Genomic DNA, 27,238 nt, shown 5'->3' with positions numbered 1-27,238 from the left:
TGGTAGAAGTCTGTTTCATATTCATTCAAAATCCGTTCTATCCGTTAAACGTCCGGTAGAAGTCGGTTGGTGAATATGTCTACCAGACCTCCAACGGATGTATAACGGACAATTAACGGATACAAAACGGAAACGAAAAGGACGAGTACCGTACAAAACGGACATCTACCGGACGTTCAATGTATAAATCATCCGTTGGACGTCCGTTCAAAGTTTTTGAACATGCTCAAAATTTTCCACCGGACAGAATGGACGTCGACGGATAAAACGTACGCTAAACGGACATGAAACGGATATGGACGGACGTCTAACAGATAAAAACTGACGTCTAAAGTACATGAACTGATTGGAAAAAAGTATATATAAGAAAGCCAGATTTTGATTGGTTGATAGCTAGTGTATTTTAAGCCGATTCTAATATTTTTCCTCATTTCAAACGAATTTGCCTGTTTTTCACCACTGCCGGTGAATTTGCCTCAAATACCATGGCATTGGCCTTTTTGGATATTCTTTTTTAAACATCTCGAGCATCTTGTCGCCAAAAAGTTTCGGATATGACTTTACATAAAAAAGCGAGCTAGTACATGTATAATTCCCGCGGTTCTATGATAATATCCCCTTACCCTCAAAATTATGCATGAACATGTAAACGAATTACAGCTTTCAAGTAAAAATAATATACAAAAAAATGGAAGTTTTTATCGACCTTCACTGGCTATACAAAGAAAAGAAAATATGGTCACCTGTACAGAGAGTTTCAATCCAAATCTATTCGGTGTAATTAAACAAATATATCATGTTATGGGGTGGTATTTGCGAAAAATACCAGACTTGGACTAGCGGTTCGGGTAATTTTACAGTCCCTTGACTGGTATTTATTTGCAAATACCCCTCAATAACATGATATATCTGTTCAATAATCTGACTAAATAGATAGACCACATTTTCTTACTCAATATTAATGGCATTAAGAATAATGATCAGAAAACTGAATTTTTTTTTCAATTTCAACGTCAATTACAGATGATTTTCAGCAAAGGTATCAATTCAGAACCTTATGAGCCTTAATATGAGTCAGATTGTTCTCTTTAAGTAAGATGCAGAATTAGAGGTTTGTAAGATATAAAAAAAAGAAGATGTGAAATGCTTGCTTATTAGTCGGGCAGGGACCAAATGACACAGACATTAACAGCTATAGGTCACGGTATTGCCCTAGGAGTTAGTTTTCCAAGTAATAACTGAGAAAAAGGTGGAAAAGTTGAAAAATGCAGTTAAATGGAAATAAAAATGATAATTGTATTAAGTTTTTTGTGTTATAATTTTTTTAGTTTCCAATCTTTTGTTTTCTAATTTAACATAGTCTGTCCTCCTGGTATTTGCTGACTTATAATTAACACCATTTTCAGGCCTAGTTCCTACCATCCTTTTCAGCATGTAACCTTCACATTTTTGTCAACTTATACAACAAACAGAAGAACAAGTGCTTAAAATAACAGCTTTGAAAATCAGTGAAAAAATTGTGTATGTAAACAAAGTCTATGACAACAAATCTGTTTAACAAATGTATCTGTTTACTTTATGTTGGAAAATTTAACTATTTTTGCTTTTTTGTTCTTAAATGCAGTTTGTTACATACTATATACATCACAAAAGACAGGACCTGCAATAATATAACATGTATTAAGAGTAAATTAATTATGAAGAAATAGAGAATCTGGGTATGTTTCATTGAGATATAAAACATCACAGGTTTAAAAATAACCAATGAAAACTAGAAAGAAATAAACATTACAACAATGGCAGTCCGGAACCAGAGTAAAGAAGTTGATAATCAATATAACAGAGACTATCAAGATTATCAATATCAAATTTTCCAAAGAACAAATAAAAACATGAAAATATGACTAAAGATAATTATATGACAGATATAGCAAGGTTTCATTCAGGGTCCTTTTTAGATTCTAACCCTCCTTCTTTTATAATCTATTTCATTGGACTAAGATTTCATTTCAATAATCCCGATTAATATGTGGCCTATATGGTATGATACAACGGATGTTAAGACAATGCTGAACTGACTGTCACAATATTGTTCTCACTCCAGGGCTTTTGAAACGATCATATTGTCCAGACTTGACCAATTAATAATAATTATTCATATTTGTGTTCTGTAAAAATGCCTATCAGTATATATGTTAAGTTTTTCATTATGTTACATAAAAAAAAACTGGACAATATGATCTGTCTGAAATAAAAATGTCAAAATTTTACTAAAATAACTATGAAATCAATGTCCCTCCTTTACTTGACTTTAAAATTTCGCAAAGTAACAAGTTATATTCAGACTTAATTTTTAAGTGAAAAAAATACTACCAAAGTTCAAGGTCATGCTTGTATGAAAACAAAATAAAGTCATAAATAAACGAAATGCCTCATGTAATGAAAAACGTAAAAAAATGACGTAATTAAATTGATGGTATTCCCAATAGTCTACATATATGCTGAATGAAACATTGTTCTCTGATTGTTTAATATGTTTTGTATTCCTCAGTTTAACCCAAAATTTACAGTTTTAAAAGACAATATTTTGAAATAATTCTAATATGATTTGCATATTATATAAAGGCAACAGTAGTATACCGCTGTTCGAAATTCATAAATCGATAGAGAAAAAAACAAATCCGTGTTACAAACTAAAACTGAGGGAAACGCATCAAATATAAGAGAACTACGACACAGCAGAAACACAACATTAAAATTTAACACACACAGAAACGAACTATAATATAACAATGGCCATTTACCTGACTTAATACAGGGCATTTTAAGATCAAAATGGTTGGTTGAACCTGCTTTTGTGGAATGTCAAACCTCCCGCTTTAATTGCAATTTTAATTATAACATTAAAATGACATTACATGACAGGACTACAATACAAATAAATGGGCGAAAATATAGGACAGAGAAACAAACAATTAATAGCTAACAAAAGGTACCTGGTTAAAAATTTAATACGCCAGACGCGCCACGTCCACACAAGACTAACCAGCGACGCCCAGATGTAAAAAGTTTGAAAGCTAAAACAAGAACAAAGCTGTAAAGCACTGAGGACCAAAAGGTCCAAAAAGTTGTGACCAATACTTAGGGAATACCTTGATATGATTGGTCTAGAAGACTTCCGGTAGTTGACCATGACGTTATTAATTTTTCGATAGACGAAGGTTGACCGAACTTCTTTTCGTAACCAATGTAAACAAGATGGCGGCGATAATAATACCGATATTAACAACATTTATTGTTTCTTCAAATTAATCGTTCAATTAGATAATAAACAAAAAAACATTCGTTTGAAAGATAATAAGAGTTTTTGTAGTGTATGTTTTATCACATAGCAAATTTCATTGAGTAGGAGCTTATGTTTGCGTTGACCCAACAAATATATGCATGCGCCAGGCCTATTCAATGACATACATGTACAATTAAAGTGTTATAGAGGTTACGATGGTGGAAAAATATACTTCTTATCTCCAATTTTAAAGAATTATAAGGATTAAACGCCTCTTTAGATTTATTGATGTATAAACTGATCAAACTTTCGATAGGTTTCGGGAATCTTGTTTCCGAAGATGTCCGAATGGCCCATAAAAGCCTCCACTACTCGCCAATATATAGGCATGAACTCATTTAGGGGTTTACGCAAAAAAAAAAGCCCCACCGTTATTCTATTACTTTTTTTTTTTTTACATATATTACTTTTGCTTTAGTTTCAGAGATATAAGTCAAGAACTGCATTTTCCCCCTATGTTATATTTTACAACACTTTACAAGACTGATTCTTGACAAATAAGTCTATTTTAATGCTGGATATTTCATCTCTGTTTTTATTATGAATTGTTGTATACATATATATATACTACCTGACCAAATATGTGACACTATAATAAAATAATTATGGGTCAAATATCGAAGTCAAGCTCAAATTGCCATGCCTTTTGCATATCATCCACACCCAGGTCATGATGTATGTACCAAGTGTTATCAAACTAAGTTCAATGTTACGAAAGTTATGCGCGGACACAATACGAAACAAACTAACATAGTGATTCCTATATATTCACATAGTATATATATGAAGATATCAGCTAGGAAGCGATTACAATAATGAATCAAGGGACACATCAACATGACAAAAAAAAAAACCCCAAAAAAACCCAGAAAGACAAACAACTGTCTACAAAATATTACTAATAAAGTCAATTGTTTATAGCAGCATCAACCCCAAAACGAAGATGACATTTAGTTAAGTTTAAACATATTTTATATGATGAATAATGGATTAGATACAAGTAAATCATATGTATGAAGTCTTCTCCATAATACAATATAAAATTACAATAATAGTATCATAATATAATGAAGATGCATATAAAGCAAAAAGTTAATAGAATATGATACTATCTATCATAGGTAAAAAGAAGAGAGATAGAAAAAAGGAAAGAAAATTCATATAATTCTGTGAGATATAATGACGTGAGTATTATTCATATAATTCTGTGAGATATAATGACGTGAGGTATAATGACGTGAGTATTGATTGATGATGATGATGATGATGATGATGATGATGATGATGATGATGATGATGATGATGATGATGATGATGATGATGACGCTGACGCTGACGCTGACGACGACGACGACGACGACGACGGACGACGACGATTGTTGTTGTTGTTGTTTTGTTGTTGTTGTTGTTGTTGTTGTTGCACTGGTGAAAATAAAATAAATAAGCCTTGAACATACCTGTGCATGCATTTCCAGGACCGAGCATAAAACCATCAGAACAGTTGCATATATAAGATCCTACTGTGTTATTACATACTCCGTATGTGACATCACAAGTATAATTATTCGCTGAACATTCGTCGATATCTGAAATGCAATATAATAAAATTTCATATTAAGCTCCTTTATCTAAATATAATTATCATAAATTCAGACCACTGCAAAAGAAAGTACATAATATTATATTTTTGCGCAGACTGGAGTATGCGCAATTTTTCCTCAATTTGAAAATATAATCTGTTAAAGCTGATCAGGTTTGAATGTGATAAAATTTTACACATATGTGAATTACATCAGAATTGTAAGAAAAATATGCTCACCAAAACATTAATGTGTTCAAGTTGTGGAATTTTACTTTTCCAGCAAGCATTAAGTATGTGTCACTTTCAACTGCAACGAGCCATTTAAAATTCTTTTACATGTAGTAATAAAGGTATAACAATAGAACACTTTTTTTATTTCCCGAGCATGAAAATGTATATTGTAACGCACACAACATATAAAACTACATAAAGAAAATAGATGACACAATTTGATTAATTCTAAAGAACTCGATTTTTAATTTTTTTTTTATTATTCACTGAAACGAAAATGATGCAGGTGCTGCTGGTGATTGCTTTAACCATTAAAAATGTTTAAAACTTGTCAGTAGTAAACATGACCTTATGTCGGCATTCCAATGGGAACCAATTGTGCCCTCTCCCTGCCGACTTGTTCTTTATTATTATGAGGCTGACATCATACAAGAACTTCTTAGGAAGAAAGATAAGAAGTTACCAATAACCTTTAGCTCTACTTTCCGCTATATAGATGATGTTTAATCACTAAATAATTCAAAATTTGGTGACCAAGTTGAACGCATCTATCCCATCGAACTAGAGATAAAGAATACAACAGATACAGTAATGTCGACCTCATATCTTGACTTTCATCTAGAAATTGACAATGAGGGTCGATTGAAAACAAAATTTTACTACAAAAGAGATGTTTCAGCTTTCGAATTGTGAACTTTCTATTTCTAAGTAGCAACATTCCAGCAGCACCTGCATACGGGGTACATATATCCCAATTGATACGATATTCCCGTGCTTGATTTCCTTGATAGAGGGCTGAGGCTCACAAGGAAGCTATTAAACCAAGAGTTCCAAATGGGGTGAAGTTGAAATCATCCCTTCGTAAATTTTACGGACGCCATCACGAGTTGGCTGACCGTTATGGAATAACTGTTTCTCAAATGGTATCGAATATATTCCTTACGTCGTAACAACAATCCCCTTCCATTGCATGAATATGACCTACCGAATTAAGACTATTTACCGGATTTGTTATGACATGAGTAACACGACGGGTGCCACATGTGGAGCAGGATCTGATTACCCTTCCGGAGCACATGAGATCACCCCTAGTTGTTGGTGGGTTCGTGTTGCTTATTCTTTTGTTTTCAATGTCGTGTCATGTGTTTTATTGATTGTCAGTTTGTCTTTTTCATTTTTATCCATGGCGTAAATATATTTTCGATTTATGACTTTGACTGTCCCTCTGGTATCTTTCGTCCCTCTCTTATAGCATTTGGTTGATGTTACGCATAACATATTATTGGCAGATAGTTATCAAAGGTACCAGGATTATAATTTAATACGCCAGACGCGCGTTTCGTCTACATAAGACTCATCAGTGACGCTCAGTTCAAAAGAGTTATAAAGCCAAACAAGTACAAAGGTGAAGAGCATTGAGTACCCAAAATTCCAAAAAAGTTGTGCCAAATACGGCTAAGGTAATCCATTCCTGGGATTAGAAAATCCTTAGTTTTTCGTAAAATTCAAAGTTTTGTAAACAGGAAATATAGAAAAATGTCCACCTGACTATATCCACCAGCAAAGGCATCGACCCAGTGGTGTATTGTCTATATGTTTGCCTTTTGGCACAGGGCATCTTCAAAAACTTTTAATGAACCTGAAAAGGTGGTTACCAAGATATTGAGGTCTTCTCGGTTTTTTTTATTTGTCAAAATAAAAGCTTCTACATAATTTACTTGGTGGGAATGATCGATTTACTTCACCACAGCATAACAAAATCAAAATCATGAATGAACTCCATTTAATGATATTTTCAAGAGAGAAAAATATTAGATTCTTCAGTGGTCTCGATTATCAAGCATCTTTATTTTTTCAAATTATAATGTCTGGATTTTGGATGACAAGTTTTTAAAAAAAATGGTAATTTATGACAATTGGAACAGTATCTCCTTTTTGAGCGTGTTCAAATGAATAATATCCAAGACGAATAAACAAAAAAGTTGGTTATTGACTTCCTAAGAAATTACATTACGATAATATTATTGAAAAGTCCGAGTGTTTCGATTGCTGTTGGTTAAAGCTACGCCATGAGCGCATTGTACGCCCTTCGCTTTTTCAAATAATAAAGTTCAATAACTTCTAAATGTCAAATCATAAATTTATGAAAAACTAAAGGGAGGTTATCTTAATACTTATAAACCAAAGTTTCATGAAAACTGCTCAAAAACTTATTTTTTATACTTATAAATTATACAAAAACCGTAAAATCACCCCATATTATCACCCCATATTATGAATAATATTTCCATAACTCGGAAATGTAAAATCTAAAATTTATAAAAATCAAAAATCATGTCAATAGATACAAACAATAATTTCTCGAGTTATTGGTGAAAGTGTTTTTGAGTTATTGTCCAAAACCTGGAAAATCATCCCCTTTTAATGAATATTACCCTATAACTCGGAAAGGTATAATCTAAAATTGATAAAAAAAAACGAATGATAGATCAGCAAATATGAACAATTCCCCAAAGTTTCATAAAAATTCGTTAAAAGCTTTTTTGAGTTACTGTCCGAAATTTTGACAATGGACAGACGGACGGACGAACGAACACACAGACCAGAAAACACATGGGGCATTAAAAACAAGTTCTTACCAATATCTACCGTCAGAACAATTTTCTCAAACGGGTATATCTACTTACCTATACAGTAGACCCCTTCGTTCGTATAACCCTTTTGACAGACACATGTGAAGTTACCATCCGTCTTTAAAAGACATGTATGGACTACACCATCGGAAACACAAGGTGGATTTTCCGTATTGTCACAAGGGTTTTCTGCATCTGAAAACGAGATACAATCTTTAAAACATTAAACTTTAAAGTCTGAGTTGATGCATATAACAACAAGCAGTTACAAATTAATTGTACTGGAACAAAAAAATGCTAAATTGATCTATAACTTGTGATGGTGTAAACTATAAAACAAATATCAAGTCAATATATTCAAACATGACGAAAAAAAGTGTGAATAAAAATGATAATATATGTAATTTTTTAAGTCCAAGAACCATAACTCGGCACAAATCATCAGACCGAAACAAAATTCGAACTTAGTCTGTATCTTGTAATGATAAAACTACATACCAATTATCAAATCAATATCTTCAAGCATGACAAGTAAAAGTACGGAAAACAGAATATTTGAGTGAATTTTCTCCAAGGACCATAACTCTGCACAAAAATTTCCGTTCGGAACAATATTCAAACTTGATCTGTAACTTGTCATGATAAAACAATATACCAAATATCAAAGCAACTAGAATACACCCGCGTAATCGAGGGCATTCTCAGCGTAGTTTAAAGTATGTAAAGTGTTGTTGGAAGAATTTTGTGAAATACAGAATGACTGGAGAATTTCAGCAAAAGTATCATAAGTCATTAGGTTATTGGGGACAGGAAAATGTTTTTTTTTACCCTCCACCTTTATTTCCGAAGTTCCCAATTTTTGGTTTTCTATCAATTTCAATATGAACATACATTTAGTATGTTATGAACATTTAAGTATGGAGCCTGTAGTTCAGTGGTTGTCGTTTGTTTATGTGTTAGTTACATATTTGTTTTTCGTTAATTTTTTGTACATAAATAAGGCCGCTAGTTTTCTTGTTTGCATTGTTTTACATTGTCATTTCGGGGCCTTTTGAAGCTGAGTATGCGGTATGGGCTTTGCTTTTTGTTGAAGGCCGTACGGTGAACTATAGTTATTAATTTCTGTGTCATTTTGGTCTCTTGTGGAGAGTTGTCTCAACATGGCAATCATATCACATCTTCTTTTTTTGTAATCAATGAATTCTGTAAAATATTTAATGACTGGAGAATTTCAGAAAAGGTATCAAAAGTTCACATGAATAATTTTACCGCTTATCTATATATTATGAACATTCATTACTATATAAACAAAGCGTATTTACTTTCAATTCTAAGTTTACTAATCGATCCATGGTGATCATTGATATAGTATACATACCCTCTCCATTTAATAAACTCTGTGACCGCCGTGGATAGTAAACTTAAAAATGATAGCAGATAAAATTCTGAAAATACACTTTATTCGTAGTATATGTATGTTCAAAGTATACAGAAAAACGCAAACCAGAAGTCTTATCTGACTTAAAATTTCGTCCAATGACGGGACAATATCCGGATGCCTTTTTTCTCGTTTTTCTCCTAAAATAACTCAATCTGAATAATCATATGAATGGATGACAAATGCGACTATACACTGTACCTATAGGACACAGAGGCGTGTTGATTAATTTATGTGGAAAGAAGAGAAGCGACACACAAAATGAGGTCTTCTCGTTTAATAGTATAGATATCTTCAAGCACGAAAAAAATGTAGAAAATTGATTTGCCAGACAGACAGACAGACAGACAGAAGTTTTGGTTTGTATTACATTTTTCCTCCAGTTTAAGGGTATATCCTAAATTGAGGTAAATTATATGTCCTTTTAAATACCGTTTCGATCTCTAACATCACTGAAGAGACAGTAATTGTGGAAATCCGGATATGGTGTACAAATTAAAGCACCTCATGTTTGTGGCTTTACATCTTTGCCGCAAGTTAATTGTTTTCTATTTCTTATTCAATTAATATAAGATCCATTTTGTTTATACCACCTTGTGATGAATTTATTTGGCAATCGTCAATGGCAGTCAGCAGAGTTTAAGAACGTCAGTTGTTCGACCTGTCAGTCAAATGCGTTTTGTTGAAATATACTTTTTTTTACCTTTTGGTTTTTTTGAAAATGTTGTTTGTGCTGTATTTAGACCCCTCTACAACGAAATTTGTTTAACATGCACACGTATAGAAATTGCGGTTTTTATCCAACGCAATCATAGGTTTGAACGTTGTTTTCAATTTGGACTATATATAATTCGTCTAAACATCAGCCAAACAATGTTAGATCTGTCAATTTGCTTTCGCAAATTTTTTGTTCTTCCTTCGCCGGGATTCGAACTAATGCTACTGAGATATCGTGACTACAAATCGCCTGCACTGTATCTGACGCGCTCAACCACTCGGCCACCTTGGCTTCACAATAATAAAGCTTTCGGTGGCCGGATGTTACCTTTCCTCGTCAGTTTCAATCTCGCGTCGTAATACAGTACATAATATATAAGGAATGAAGATGGAATTGTTACAGATCACCTGAAATATCATTGTAAAGTATATATACAGTCCGCCAAAAGTTAAGCACCACCTATTTTTAATGCATTGAAATAGTTTCCAATTATAAAAATCAATTATTCCTCGAAAAAAAGAAAACATTCATGTAGCAATTTTGCTAACATATACCATAAACAAACCTCAAATATAATTTTGGTCACGTATGAAGGTGCTATGCATTTAGGTTTTGAGTTTATAGAAATAGTGTAAATTACACAACTCAGAAACGGAATTTAAGTTTCACTGCGATTTTATTTTTTTACAAGCATTAATCACCCAATATCATTAAAATGTTCTACAAATGATGTTTGGTATGTTCGACAAATTTAATGTCAATAATTGAGTCAATAGCATGTGTAACAACATTTCTTCCGGTACAGTTCCATAACACGACGTCTCATACCCGTTACAAGCCTTCAAAACTTCAGTTGAGGAAATCTAAGACATGATTCATCAAGAATTGCTAATTATGTGAAGATGGGTTTCTGCAAGATATCTGCCAATGGCATCCCAGACATCTTCGATAGGCTTTATGTATGGAGATATGGAAGGCCAAAAGATAGTGTAAATGGCTTTTTGCTCTTTGGACTCGGTTACAATCCTTAGCCTGTGAGGTCTAGCGTTATCGTACATGTACAGCGGTCGTTACCATTTTGAAGCAGGGGGGGGGGGGGATTATCAAAATGAGGGACTACAATGTTTTAGGCACCCCATCTCTGTATGTCTGTCCGTTTATGTGACCATGTAGAATATGCATACCCGCTTACAACGGTATAAGAAGCAACCCCGTACTGTAACACCATCAGGACCGAATGCAGTCATTGGGCAAATGTTGTTTTGGTCACAGGCCGCTTTATTTTCACCTAAATTCGTATTATGGCGTCTACTGGTCGTACCATAAACCGACTCTCATCTGACTAATGAGTGTTTTGCCAGCTTCTCGTGTTCAATCATAGATAATCATTATCCGTTTGAAACATGACTGCACAGTACCTGCCTGTTTGGGCAAGTCACTTGACAACACAACTTGCTCTTCAGTTGCCTCTATGAAGTCGAGAGACCAATGTTCGAACACTAAAACGACCACCTGGAGGAATAGTGTACTTGTAAACGCACATATGCCCTTTAATAAAAAGTTGCTTGACTGCTGTGTCACGGTACTTATCTATCCCAAATATATGTATTTGGTTTGATGTTATATTTGTTATTCTCATAGGATTTTGTCTAATGCTTAGTCCGTTTCTGTGTGTGTTACATTGTAATGTTGTGTCGTTGTTCTCCTCTTATATTTAATGCGTTTCCCTCAGTTTAAGTTTGTTACCCCGATTTTGTTTTTTGTCCATGGATTTATGAGTTTTGAACAGCGGTATACTACTGTTGCCTTTATTTATCGGAGTTCTATCTTTTTGGTCGTAATGAATTGTCTTAGTGTATGTTAAAGGCAATTCAAATCACCAAACATAAATATTTTTTCCGCAATAGTTGAAAACATATTTCCAGTTATATTTCGGTGGTGCTTATCTTTTGGCGGACTGTATCAGTGTATATATAATATATATAATTCGTCTAAACATCAACCCAACAATGTTAGATCTGTCAATTTGCTTTCGCAATTTTTTTTTTTTTTGTTCTTCCATCGCCGGGATTCGAAGCATGAAGATGGAATTGTTACAGATCAGCTGAAATATCTATTGTAAATAAACTCATCATAGATACCAGGACTAAATTTTGTATATATTGTAAAGGATCCTACAAATTAATGCAAGATACAGTCACATAAATAATTATATCTATAAGCACGTCTGAACCAGTGACAACTCTACAACAGATTTATCCATCGGATCACCAACACTGATGGTGATACAAGGCTGTATACATTCTGTATATATAGTTCGTCTTAACATCAGCCTAACGCAAATATTGTTTTCATCCCTCGCCGGGATTCGAACTCATGCTACTGATATATCGTGACACCAAATAGCCTTGCACTGTATCCATGGCTAGACTACTCGGCAACCGAGGTTTCACAAAATAATAAAGCTTTCGGGGGGTACGTCTGAACCAGTGACGACTCTACAACAGATTTGATCCATCGGATCACCAGTAGCGATGGTGATACAAGGCTGACATTACAAACTGAAGTAAAAACCTTGACCGTACCTTATACAAATTATCAAGAATCAATTATCTCCCATTGTTCAGCCAATAATAACTTCCAGAAAACCGGAATTAGTTGCTTATCATTTATCATGTATTCAGAAAATTGATTTTGAATTTTTTTAATGATTTCCCCTTGACGTTTTCATTTTTTTGATTATTTTTTATGAGAGGGAATTCTAAAGTAAACATAAATTAGTATGCTTCTTTGTATTTATGTTTCATGTAACATGCAACATGTTGACGTTTGAACATCACTCTCTATATAAGTGCAATATTTCTAAATTGAAAGTACAGTCGCAAATAGTAAACCGGCATGCTTAAAAAAATCAAATTTTGATACGACCTATTCTTCAAAACCGTTATAATTACGTTACGTCAAAAATTTTATATTGAAAGTTCTTGTGGCAATAGCTGGACCCGCGTGCTTGAGGGAAATTACGGAAGTCTTTTAGGGACATGTTAATTTACTTTTTCCAATTTGATATAACAAATTATCAATTTGATATAACACATTATCAATTTGATATAACAAATTATCAATTGGATATGACAAATTATCAATTTGATATTACACAGATTATCAATTTTATATAACAAATTTTCATTTTGATATAATAACTGATTATCAATTTGATTTAAGAAATTATTTATTTGATATAACAGATTATCATATGTTTAGTAGTAAATACAGTAGTTTTGCATATTTGATAAATAGCCTGCTGTTTAATCCATATCGCGCAACTTTGATGCGCACCCTTTATCGCATACCCTTTATCACACCCCTACCCTTTATCACACCCCTACTTTTTTTTTTTTATTTTTTTTATTAACATAACGTCAGTTTTTTTTTGTTTTTTTTTGCTTAAGAAAATTTTTCCTCAAAATAGGTAAATTTTATGAATGACGTCATTGTTTGGTATGCGACGTCACGAACGTTCAAGTTTTCATATTGTATGTGACGTCACGAACGTCAAGTTTTCATATTTTTTGGCACACTAAATGCAACTATAAAAAAAAACCCACATAAATAAATACAATAATAAACAAAATATTTTTAAAACAACAGCACGCAAATTGTAAGGCAACCCAGGTGCTTCGGATAAGTAATTGAGCAGTTCTTCTGTTGAAATATATGATAAAGCGTATAATACATGGCAAAATCCGTATCACATGCCGTATCACCCTCGACCAATATCATCCCTCGGGCCTAAAGGCCCTTGGGCTGATATTGATGTCTCGGGATGATACGACATATGATACGGATTTTGCCATGTATTATTCTCTATTTATCAATTTTGATATAAGAAATTAAAAATTTGATATAACAAATTATCTATTTGATAGAAACAATTTATCAATTTGATATAACAAATTATAAATTTGATATAACAAATTATAAATTTGATATAACAAATTATAAATTTGATATAACAAATTATCAATTGAATATTACAAATTGTGAATTTCTCTACCAATTATAGTATGATTTTATCATAAAAGTGATAAATTAAAATATTGCGAAGCCCAAACTGGCACATTTTGTGTTTTAATTCATTGTTTATCTGACGTCCAGTGACAAATATCTAATGCATATCCATAACTCAATTTTCTGGTTTAATGTTTCTTTTTTTAACCTTTCCCCTTTTCCCTTTATTTGAGACAGTTTTGGGGACTAGTTCCTCTATTTCATCGTTTATGGAACCTTGTGTCTTAGAACGAACAAATAGAAGATAGAAAAGGGGGCCAAATTGCATATTTTCCAGTCAAAACGAAACGAAGAGTGCTATTTAGATATTGGTGTTTCTAGGAACATAGAAACATGCAAGGATAAAAAAAAATGCTTCACCTTTTTTCAAAAAGCCTGGCATGTTGCTTTATTAATTTCATTAGGAACATGAAAGGATATGTTAAACATCCTTCATTCATCATTGCATTTGTCTAAAATAAATTTGTTGCAATGAATATTTTTGATTTGGAAAATTTTTGAAACATGCGCGAGGTAAATTGGAATTATTGTGGACTTTTAATTTCTGTTGAACACATAACACGTAATATGTATTATGTGTTAGGCTAAGGTAGGTGTCCAGGTGTCCATATGGTGTAAGGTAAGGGTCCATGTTCATGTATTAGACAATATGTCTAGGTGTCCATTTGGTGTAAGGTAAGGGTCCATGTTCATGTATTATGCAATACAGTTTAGAATCACGGCCGACACTCGGCTAACCGAGAGATTAGTCGGTTAATCTATATTGAGTATGCAGCTATATGGGCGATTGGTCTGTTAATCGTGTTGGTTATACGTCTGTTAAGAGTAAAACGCTTAATTTAATGTTAAACTCTATTAAATATACAGATTTTTGGCATGTTATAAGCACCAAATCAAAAAAAGAAAAGTGTCTGACAAAATGATATCTATCATAGAACATTTTGCACTTGTAAAAACATTTCTTAGTCTGCGCAGTTTTCAGTAAAACATGCTTATGCTTATACGCATAGCAATTTTTTTAATGAAAGGCGAAACAAACAAATTTAGATATCATTTAAAGGACAAAAAATAGTACTGTGGTTCTATAAAATAAATTGACATTAGTAAATATTTCATAATTGTAAAATAACGTGAATATTACCACGTTTTAGTGAAAATTAAGTCTGTTAATGGGTTGGACAATTGAAATTGTGTCAGTTGAGAGTTATTTATCCACGACAATAATTTTATATTTTCCCCTTGAAAAGTTTAAGAATGAGATAAACAAAAATGACAATACGGTGCCACAGTATTCTAGAAGGAGCATTTTATTTTGACTTTCTTTGCATTTTATTGAAGGGTGTGTCACTTCAATATAGCGTGATATGGATTGGCCTCTCAGTGGAATATGCATGAATTTTTTATTGATGTTTTCAATCAGCCTTAATTTTTGTGTCTGTTCGAAGTAGCACGTTCTCAATTCCGACTGAAAATGTCTTTCTAATACAACACAGGGTACATATAACGTGTTCTTGTTCACATATGAACATGATATTTGTCACTGGACGTTAAACCTTAATTCGTCAGCATCATCCAATTGGTTCTTTTCTTCTATTACTTAATCATATGTTGTTTACAAATCACTCTAAAGAAGTAAACTGAAAGAAGCGAATGCAGCTACATTTGGTTATTTTAAGTTTCAATTAATTTTATTCCGTTTAGTTCCTTTCTACATAAGTGCAGAGGAGAACTACAGTTGTCTATGGTGGCCGGTGAAGTTCATTTCGCGTTTTCGCGATTTCGCCTTTCATATTCTATAGGGCGAAAACACGAAATCGCGAAAAGGGAAATCGCGAAGTCTAAAACGTGAAAATGCGAAGTCGAAAACGAGAAATCGGTTTCGCGTTTTCGACTTCGCAATTTCGCGTTTTCGCCATATAGAATATGTAAGGCGAAAACGCTAAAGCGCTAAAACGCAAAATGGCATTAACCTGCCACCATAGTTGTCCGCATGTAAACTTCTAGAATTTGTCACCAATATAAGTACATCGCAATCCGTTACTGTTTCAACAGCCATCGGTGTTTCATGTGTGTATTCTTAAACGAGTATTATTTTTCTCTCGCTTTTATCAATGTATCACTCTCTACTGTTCTTATATATTATTCCAGATTCTCGTGTATACCATGAGGGTCCGGATTGGGGGTATTGTTTATTTCTGTATTCTTTAAATTGTTATGTCATTTTTTTCTACATTTTATTTATCTTACTCGTTATTCTTTCTTTATTTTTCATATTTTGTCATCCCAATATATTTTACTTACTGATGTTTAGTTACATCTCTGATTTATATTCTGGTTACCAATGTAGATGACAAATGTGTGTCATTCATGACAATTAAACAGAATCAACATGATTTATGCGATCATTCTTGGATGAAATTAATATTACTTTAATATTACACTTTTTGAAACCATTTTTATCAATTTTCAATTTCATGTGTTGTTTCCGTATATGTTATGTTTCATTGCTCATGTATTGTTTTCGTATATTTTAGCCGCTCGTCTTGAGCCTACTCATTTGATCCGATAACACCCCATCTATATAGCATTGCCAAATAAAATTATAATTTTATTGCCATTCATAACTCTTAACAGACCAATTAACAGCATCCGACCCATAAACAGACCAGGTTTTAAATAAAGATTGATTTATGTCACCAAAATACAGATGTTCGTGTAGATTTTTCACACAATGATTTCAATATGATTAACAAACATAATGCCTTTATTTTTTCGATGTTCAAAATATTGAATGCAAGTAAATTTAACCAATGTGTCATTTTGTGTACATGTTATGTGTGTAAAATGTGTATAAATTTATTGATGAGTAAACCGCCTTTTCATTTTATAGATCTTACATCGAAGCTAGAAAAATAATAATTACACCACTGAATTCAGTACATTGAATTGTTTTGTTAGACATGAATACTTTTTATGATGAACATATATTTAGAAAGTTATACAATGAAACATGCTGAACTTTCAACGATTTTCTCGATAACACCTGATTAACAGACTTAAGCCAACCCGATTAACAGACCAACCGCCGATATAGCCGCATACTCAATATAGATTAACCGACCAATCTCTCGGTTAGCCGAGTGTCGGCCGTGAGAATGTCAGGTGTCCATACACTTATCAATCAAAATATTATGTTTATCCATCCATGATTTAAGGAATGTGATATTTTGAAATAGAATATGAACACTCATGAAATGATACAATAAAATGTTTTTAAATTGTAATATTTAAATGAAGAGTATTTAAACGATAACTAAACAGAATTGTCAAGCATAAAATGAACACTAATAAATTTCAAAATAAATGTAGTAAGACATCTGATTTATTTGATGTAACGAACACCAATTCACAATTATCTAACATGACTAAACAGAATTGTTAAGCATATAATGAACACTATAATATATTTCAAAATAAATGTTGTAAGACATTATTAGATGTAATATTAATTTCTTCACGAACACCAATTCACAATTATAATAACCATAATAAAATAAAACTATAAATTTAAGGAATTTGATATTTTGAAATACAATATGAACACTCATTAAATGATACAATAAAATGTTTTGAAATTTTAATATTTTAAACGATGACTAAACAGAATTGTTAAGCATAAAATGAACATTATAATATATTTCAAAATAAATGTTATAAGACATTATTAGTGTACAATTTCTTCACGAACACCAATTCACATTTATTGTGAAATATTGGAGGCAATAACCATAACAAAATAAAACTATAAAAGACGGGGGAAAAAATTATTTTATAGTAATGGGGTTTGACCAGGAAATCGAACTACATACCTGTGGCTGCTATTCTATAGAAAAATCACACGATTCTTATAACTACTTTACATCATCTTACGTCAGAGTTTGTATACAGGATGGATGAAATGAACAGAAGAATGTATGTTAAAGAATGGCAGAAAACAATAAGACTGTCTGCTGATACGTTGAGAGAGAGGATGAAGTCTAACAAGATCGTAAATTTGGCGGTGACAGAGTGATAGTATATGTGTTGTGAATTGGGAAAAGTTGCATGTGTGTAGGTCCGTTAAGACGAAACATTCCAGTATTTTGGACAGTTTCCTTTGAATTAAATTCAACTAATCGAATTTAAACCGTGGGCAACGTTGGTTTATATACATATTTTTTCGACAAAAGAGGTTCTAACAACGACAAAGGTATTGAGACACATTGAAAAGGCAGAAACGACGGTAATAAGCGTGATTTTAATCACCTATTTGTCAACTTAGGGAGCTACCATTTGATTTTTATGGGGGGGGGGGGGGGGGGGGGGGGGGGGGGGGGGGGGGGGCTAGGATGAAAAATTTTGTCCTGCATTTTTTTTAGTTGTAATCTCTGTCCTGCCTTTTTATTTTTCACTCTGTTCGGTCCTGCCTTTTTTTTTTTAGTTTATCCTGACTTTTTTTACCTAAATTGTCGTCCTGCCTTTTTTTTTACTCAAAACTCCTGTCCTGCCTATTTTTTTCAAATTTCATCCTAGCCCCCCCATAAAAATCAAATGGTAGCTCCCTTACAGCCTTTTAAACCCTTTTCTGTGTATTTCTATACAGTCCGGAATGCGGTTCGATAAAATTGCTCCTGTCAAATCATGTAATTTCGCTACCTCCAATGGTAGACGCTACAACGATTGATGTCGTCAAGAAAGCTACGATTAAAGGAATCAGCTAGAAATTAGACGATCACCATTGGTATAGGTGAGTTGTTTAATAGTTGTTGCATTGAGATAAATGCATGTTTTGGATTAATTCATAATCAGGAATAGCTGGGAAGGAAAGAAACATGTTGCTACGTGAACACAGAAAGGCCGGGGCGAATTACAAAAAAAAATCTAGAGACGATCGTTCTGAGTGTGCCACCTACACATTCAAACGTGTACACAAGCACAGTATTCCCTATCTATGTAATGTGTTTTTATAATTATGTGATATAGGGCAAAAAAAGTAGCAGTTTTTTGTGTCGTGTTGTTAAGCATTTCCAGGGGAGATAATGTTATTTGTCACGGTGTGTTTGATAGGTTTGTTTCATTGTAACATTATAAAATACACACTCATAGAGTGGATTAAAATAGCCTCTCACACTCAATTAACTAAATTTCAATTATTCTATTTACCGTAGTGCTATTATATAAGAATTCGGAGGTTCATAGCACAAGTATTCAACGTTTTTATATCGGATTTTTTTTACTATAATGGAACGGTTCATAGTAGAAAACAAAAATCCGATAAAACCCTTGAATGTAAATGATATGAACCTCAGAAGTCTTATATATTGTCCTTTAATATAAGACCGGAGGTTCATATCATTTACATTCAACATTTTCTATCGAATTTTTGTTTACTTTAAATGTTGAACGGTTGAACGGTTCAACATTGGTAGTTAAAAAAAATCCGATAAAAATTAATTGTTCAACATTGATAGTAAAACAAAATCCGATAAACATGTTGAATGTAAATAATATGAAACTCTGAAGCCTTACATTATTGGACTATCGTTTTTTAGTCCTTTATCCTAACTAAATGTTGTTTTTTTTGTGGTGTATATTACACCAAAAAAAAGGAGGGGGGGGGGGGTCTTTTAAAAACACTAAAATACCTTAACAATCCTACAATATCTGATACAGAATGAGAGATATATTTCGTATTCTAAAACTAATTTTTCTCACATGTTTGTTAGATTTGTTACAGAAAGAGCTCTAAGTTCCGATCCGTTTGAACGGGGAACATGTGGTTGCAACCCCTTCTTTAATTGCGTGTTTGATTTTTTGTTTGCAGTGTCGAAAAGGGAGAAAGACAGCAGTGTGGCACCGTTAAAGTCCACAATTCCTCTAAAGTCCACAACACCGCTAAAGTCCACAACAATTTTACGCTAAAGTACACAACGCCGTTAAAGTCCACAAACTTTCCGCTAAAGTCCACAAGAAAACACCGTTAAAGTCCACAATAACATTAAAGTTCCGCTAAAGTCCACAAAAAAGCACCGTTAAAGTCCACACCATTTTTTCTATTGTTAAAAAATGTATTATTCGTTATTTTTATCCCGTTCGTACAATACAAAGCATGGGCCTTTCTTCTCGGTAGTATTTTTTTTTTATCAGTTGGATACATGAAAAAAGGACAGTATCTGTATATGATTTTTTTCCATTAACTTTGATCTCTGTATTATGATGATGATGGCCAATTTGGACATCATTTCTAAAAAGTTTGTAAATTCGTACGTTAAATTAGAAACGCGGATTATCTAAATATATCAAATTCTTCCTGCTTTCTTTTTTGGGTAAATGCAAATTATAACACACAAGTATAAATGCCGTGAGATTCAAATCCAATATGATTTTATAATTAACATAGGATATTAAATGTTACTGCTAGTAATTATGTGCTTTTGGAGGAATATTGTGGCATTATATATATTCAACCCGAGTTTGATTTCATTCAAGCAGTGACATACTAGGAAAATAGCTTATAGTTATGATACTGAAGTTTTCTTACTTTTTGGTCGTCTTATGTATGTGTATTTTTGTAATAGTATGAAATTCAAAACAGTGTAGCTGTGGCCATTGATTGACACATTAAAATCATTCATTGACTGGGACAATTTAGGTGAACGTTTGTATGTAACGACCAATGCTCACTATGTACTTTTTAAAGACACTTAAACTATGGGGTCACCAAAGGTTCTCAACACCTAAATAAAGTAATTCGAAAAATTAATCAGAAATAACACGATATTTTGATTTATATCAATTATATAAATCAAAACACAAAGGTTATTCCTGATTAATTTTTCGAATTATTTTATAATTAAAGGCGTTAAGAAACCTTTGTTGACCCCACAGTTTAAATGTCTATCGTAGGTACGTCATGAACAGTGGTTGTTACAGACAAACGTTCACGTAAATTGTCCCAGTCAATGGATGATTTTGATGGGTCAATCAATGGCCACAGCTACACTGTTTTGAATTTCATACTATGTGCATCATTTCGTTTTGTTGAAAGCAGGACATTTATATTTAGTGGGGGAAGGAACACGCGAATGCAGTTCATGCCGTCCCTAGCATATTACGCTTGTGGCGATGTCAAATATTGATAACGGACAAACTTGCAAGACATTTTCATTAATCCGTATTTTTTTTAAGATAATCCTGCAATTTTAATACAATTTAGTGAACTAACTTCAACTTTAATTAAAAGTACTTTTTATTGGTATAGTTATCAAAGCCGAAAAATAATCTACACGAAATCACATCTCTATTTTTGGCCGTAAAAGTTTTCCGAAGACATGAAAGTTTAACTCGGACATTTCCGCAAGACATTGCAAATCTATTGTTTTGAATTGAATATGTAGGTCTATTTATTTTTTAATTCGTATTTTTGGAGCTTACACTTAGTACAACACGATCGTGCTTACAATTTAATGAATTATCTGTCAAAAAAATAGTTTTTTAACTGAAATGTTTCAAGTTTCCAAATTAAATTTCCGATGGGACATTTCCGTACATTATATTCTTTTGAAAAAAATATTAAAATTTTAAATAGAGACAGCAATGTAAACCAATACTGAAATATATCACGTCATAGAATGTTCAAGCAAAAGTTGCGCGCGATATATTGCGTGAATATTTCGCGAATTATTCGAGTTTTATGTTTCCAGTTTGTTACATGAGACAACGCCAAGTAAACGTTTTTCGGATAATCTGTGTCTTCCTAAACCTATGAATATTATATTTTTATTCTTTCTCTGTCATAATGTGAAAATTTAATAATCAATCTTTATTTTCATGTATAATTGAGGCTTGTATAGGGTATATTGGGATACGGGATATTTGCCATTTTAATTTTAGGGATACGGGATATTTGTTCTAAAAGTAAATGGGATATGGGATATTGATGCATTTATAAGGATATTGAATTTTTAACATGAAAAAAAATAAGTTGAATTTAAAAGTTAAGTACAGAAATATTTACATTTCACTTGATAAAATTGCCCCAAAAAGTTTAATATTAAAGGTCATTTTAGTGCTTTGTTTGAGTTAATGGTCGTTTTATTTAAAAGTCGTCCAAACCCAAGCGAAAAGTATTGATCTATTTTCGATATTTATATGTTCATGTGTACTGATAATTTTAAAAGTATTTGTTTTGCTTTCCATACTTCGTTCCTTATTGTTAATTTTCCTTTTTTGGATGGTGATGTTCATTTGGCACTATCTTACAGTGTTTGTATATCACAACACCTCCGCTATGCCCGTGTTGTCTGTTGTAACGTTTTGGATTTTAATGAACGAAATCTATGTATTACTGGTAAATAATATTAAGTCAGGGATTTAGTTACCACAAATCACTTAAAATCTTTACTAAATTCTAGATTTGGTTTTGAAGTTTGGTTCTACTTGTATTTTTTTTTAATTTCAAACGGGATAGCACACCCTCATTTTTACGGAGATGTTGTTTACCGTGCCATTGGATGTTGGATGTGTAATGATTGATAATTTAGTCTCAGATGCATTACTTCTTATTAGTTGTAATTGGCTTTGAAGTAGCTGTCTGTAACTGCAAGTACAATGTACTCTCAGATCTGTACTAAGTGTCTTTTTGTTGATGGGATGTACAAGTACTCGGTCACGTCCACTCTCTGTTTTTGTTAGATGTATTTCTATTTGTATCCATTTGATGAGTTAAGCCTTTTTCAACTGATTTGTATAGTTCGTTCTTATGATGCACCACTGTCCCAGGTTAAGGGGTGGGTTAGGATCCCGCTAACGTGTTTAACCTTGCCACGTTCTGTATGTATGTGCCTGTCCAAAGTCAGGAGTCTTTAATTCAGTGGTTGTCGTTTGTTGCTGTGTTACATATTTGTTTTTGTTCATTTTTTTATACATAAATTAGGCCGTTAGTTTTCTCGTTTGAATTGTTCTACATTTGTCATTTCAGGTCTTTTTATAGCTAACTATGAGGTATGGGCTTTGCTCATTGTTGAAGGTCGTACGGAGACCTATAGTTGTTAATTTCTGTGTCACGTGGTCTTTTGTGAAGAGTTGTCTCATTGGCAATCATACCACATCTTTTTTTATATTATATGCTCATATGCATTGATAATTTTCTTGAAATAATCATAGATTTTTGTTAGATGTATCCATCTGATGAGTTAAGCCTTATTGTTGTCAATATTTCATTTGTTTTGATGCTTTATATGATTACAGGATATTTTAAAGTGTTTTACCTCTTTTTTTTTACGTGGCGTGGCGAGGATCTTCAGAGGTCTCCACGTTTTACAGATTGTTCTGATGTGCAACGGCTGTTTTGCCAGACAAGCTTGGCCGAGGGACGCCAGAGCACGTCCCATATCAAAAAGTAGATATTTCGCTGTATAAACTATGTTAATAACGAATAATTACTAAATAATCAATGTGAATTAATATATTTTCTTTCTATTACTGGTGTTGTGAGGAAGGAAATTAAAAAAAAGTAACAAAAATATTGGGATCTATGTAATTCATAAAGTTCAAGATCACAGAGTGAAATGTTGTGTTATTTCTTTGCAAAACAAGGGCTGTGCAAATTTTGCCTGCTGTAAAAATATTGCAACAGTTAAGTATAATGTAGGTACATTAGAAAGTTTTCTTGTGTTAAATTTTGAGTTAACGTGTAGGATGAAGTTTCTTATCAATGAAAGAAGAATGCTATCAAAATTATATTTTACAGTCATATGCATCACGGTTTGAACAATTACAAAAAAAGTCTGAAATTAGACCCCTTACACTAAATTTATCGTTTAACATCACATAAAAGAGATTGTTATACAAGGCTCTAAGATGGAACACTTCTTCTTTTGGACACATACATTGTATATTCTTATTTAACACTAGAAGTATGCACTAAATTTCCTTTAACACAGTTTGTTTTCCCAGAGTCAAAATTGTTGACGTTGTGATGATGAGGAAAAAAATGGGCTTGGGAATGAATTTATAATGATATTTTGGGATATTTCGAAATAGTTTTAGGGATATGGGATATTTGTAAAAAATAATTATTGGGATATTAGGGGTAAACATTATAGGGATACGGGATATTGGGATAAAAACTTAATGGGATATGGGATATTGATACCCCCCTAAACAAGAAACATAATTTGAAATACTTATATTTCATCATTTCTATGAAAATGTCCCCGTCAAATATTTACTTAACGCTATATTTCGTGGTAGTAGCAATATCTAACGTTGCGTATTAGTTATTATTACTGCATTCTACAAGTACTTTTTTTTCTCCTATTCTTTGCATATAATCACTTTTTGACATAATTAATGTACAAAGCTAAGGTGCCTTCTAATCTTTAACATTTGAACGGCATTCATCCAGGCAACAATCTTGTATATCATAAACAAAAAAATACCAAGTTTATGAATTCCCAAAGGTCTCCTGTCGGAAAACGTTTAACCAACGTTTGACGTTTTTAATTTCGGTGTTCGTTATAGAAAACAACGAAAAATAATGTGTTATGATTTTCAGAACGGAAAAATGAGCCAATATGATAAATTCTAAATAAAAAAGAAAATATTTTAAGCTTTAAATATATTTTTATCGATTAGTATCGGATATCGATGCGTTGAATTGGTGTCTACCAAAATGTCACAATAAAACTAATTTAATCGATATAGGAAGATGTGGTATGAGTGCCAACGAGACAACTCTCCATCCCAGTTAAAATTTATAAATGTAAACCATTATAGGTCAAGGTACAGCCTTCAACACGGACCCTTGGCTCACCATGACTCAACAGCAAGCTATAAAGGTCCCCAAAATTTACAAGTGTAAAACCATTCAAACGGGAAAACCGATGCCCATAAATGGGCCTTAAAAAATATACATACACTAGTTGTTTATCTTGGTAAAGTGTTTTAATCACATGTAAAATTACTCACAAAATTAATATAAGTATAAACTCACAAAACGCTAAATCTGTTCTTCAGTAACCAATAAAATTGTATTGAAAAGAACAGAAACGTTCTTTGATATTTTATAATTCGTAAAAGTTTCAGCTTAAAACTTCATACTAGTCTTCCATTAAGCCTTTTCAAAATACTAAAAAAGTATCTTTAAAAGAAAATAAAGAAAAGAAATTAACTCTGAAAGCGATCCCGTGAACTTTGATGTGACGTACATTTTATCAATCTATATGGCTATATGATAGTTCAACAATTGTTGGTGATAGGGCTCAATGCGAGATGGACGTTCCTACCGCCTTTATTCTATATTCACACCCTGCCTGTATCCTATATCCACACGCTCCAATGCTCATAGATGCATATTTTTTTATTAGTTCTGGATTTCTCAACAAACAAATACATCGGCAAGTGAATGCAAAATGTTTACATTTGACGGCATTTACGGTTGGATTTTCACAAACCAATGTTGAAAGTCGCAGAATTTTCTGAATATATATTTGTTTATTAAAACTTGGTCATATTTTTCTTCGGTTAGTTTTGTTTTTCTCATGTTTCAAATCAAATTTTCGGATAAAATAAAAAGTTTGTGTTAAATCATCAGAAATTGATAATTAACGCTTCAAAATAGATATATTACCAAATAAACAAATAAACCTATGAGAGTTCTGCTTCTATTGGTACTAATTTTGATTAAAATCTTACATGATTTAGTCCCTAAATATTTGTTATAAAAAAAAAACGTAGATTTTCATGATATATATTACAACAAATTGTAGGTGACAAATACTTCTGACCATTATATTTTACCGACGGTTTTTGAAGTAAGTTAAACGTTCCTAAATGTTCTAAAAACTTATCTTCCAAAATATACATGTATGTACTTCCAGTAACTTCAATTGCAATTTTAGCATTTGAACTCAATTTCATACTAAAAAATGTAGCGTCACTTTTGTATTTGGTTAAAGTGTTTATTTCATGTTCTGACTCTTGATAAATTCGACAAATGCACATGTATGGTCGAGCTCGTACTAAACCGTACGAGTATACTCATACGGTAGAAGCATACGTTCAGGTATACTTATATGGTCCAGACTGTAACTGTACGGTTCAAATACTCATATTGTCTGGAACATATATACTTGTAGCATTGTTGAAAAAAATGTACTCATCATGGATAATACACAATACAGAACCACATCCGCGTATAATTTATTCAATACATCTTTCATTCTGAAACAAATTTCTTTTTCTTTTTGAAAACAAAACAAACATGCAAACCAATGAGTGATGTAAATTTGCTGAGCACCACAAAATACATGAATGTGACTGTGATATTCTTTATCATTATTTAGCTTTCAAACAAGAACATGATGGTTCAAAGTATATTTTTGAGATTTATACGGACCGTTTTGGCTGCTGTGGAGCCTAACAGACACTGAATGGACATCCTACTTATGGTTTATAGATATTTGCAAAGGAAATCTAAATGTCAAATATAGGCTCTAAATTATGTCTCCAGCATATACATAAAGAGAACGCTATGTTGGAGTTTCTTGTGGATGAACAAATAACACTGGACACTTTAAATTTGCAAAACACTCATTTGCAAATCCGCCGCCGCCTCAAATAAGAGCTACAGTGTCATGTATATAACCAAAATGTGCGGAATTACATGGGATTCAATAATTTCATTCGTTTTCTACTGTTACTATTATATTTATTTTGCTATTTGATTCATAAAAACATGGGATTTTTAATATCACATGGGATTTGTTTTGGTCCCATGGGATAATTGTAGTCCCATGGGATATTTGTTGTCCCATGGGACAAAAAAAATCCCATGGGATTATTATTATCCCATGGGATTTTTAATATCCCATGGGACAAAATAAAATCCTATGGGATTCAAATTATAAATATATAGATATAAATATACAGTAATGTGTATGTTACAATGTATTCTATTTGGTAGTAAATTGTTATAAGATGAATCTTTTTAATTGAATATCTTTTTTCTTTGGAAATGTTAATTCAACATATTGTTCTATAACTGTTCAAAACTTAACTTTTAAACAATTAAGTAGATAATGTAAGTATCAATATATATTTATTTATGAATTATAGAATACTTTGAAACACTAATATTTACCATTTGAAATCAATGAAAAACTCTAATATAAGGCTG

The 27,238-nt window shown here is 32.5% G+C and overlaps 1 protein-coding gene across 2 annotated transcripts in view; it reads right to left on the bottom strand.

Moving 5' to 3' along the window:
* LOC143079288 (uncharacterized) overlaps positions 1–27,238 on the bottom strand; it is a 130,637-nt gene that overhangs the window by 67,895 nt on the left and 35,504 nt on the right. For both annotated transcript variants that reach the window (XM_076254538.1, XM_076254546.1), the window contains exons 2-3: positions 7,847–7,987; positions 4,804–4,932 (exon numbers count right to left, since the gene is read on the bottom strand). In XM_076254538.1, the coding sequence (XP_076110653.1) occupies positions 4,804–4,932; positions 7,847–7,987 (270 nt within the window). The remainder of the gene's footprint in view (positions 1–4,803; positions 4,933–7,846; positions 7,988–27,238) is intronic.

This window comes from Mytilus galloprovincialis, chromosome 1, assembly GCF_965363235.1.
Source record: "Mytilus galloprovincialis chromosome 1, xbMytGall1.hap1.1, whole genome shotgun sequence".
NCBI lineage: Eukaryota > Metazoa > Mollusca > Bivalvia > Mytilida > Mytilidae > Mytilus > Mytilus galloprovincialis.
Note: the sequence above shows the minus strand (reverse complement) of the source record. Positions and strands in the feature narration are given on the sequence as shown.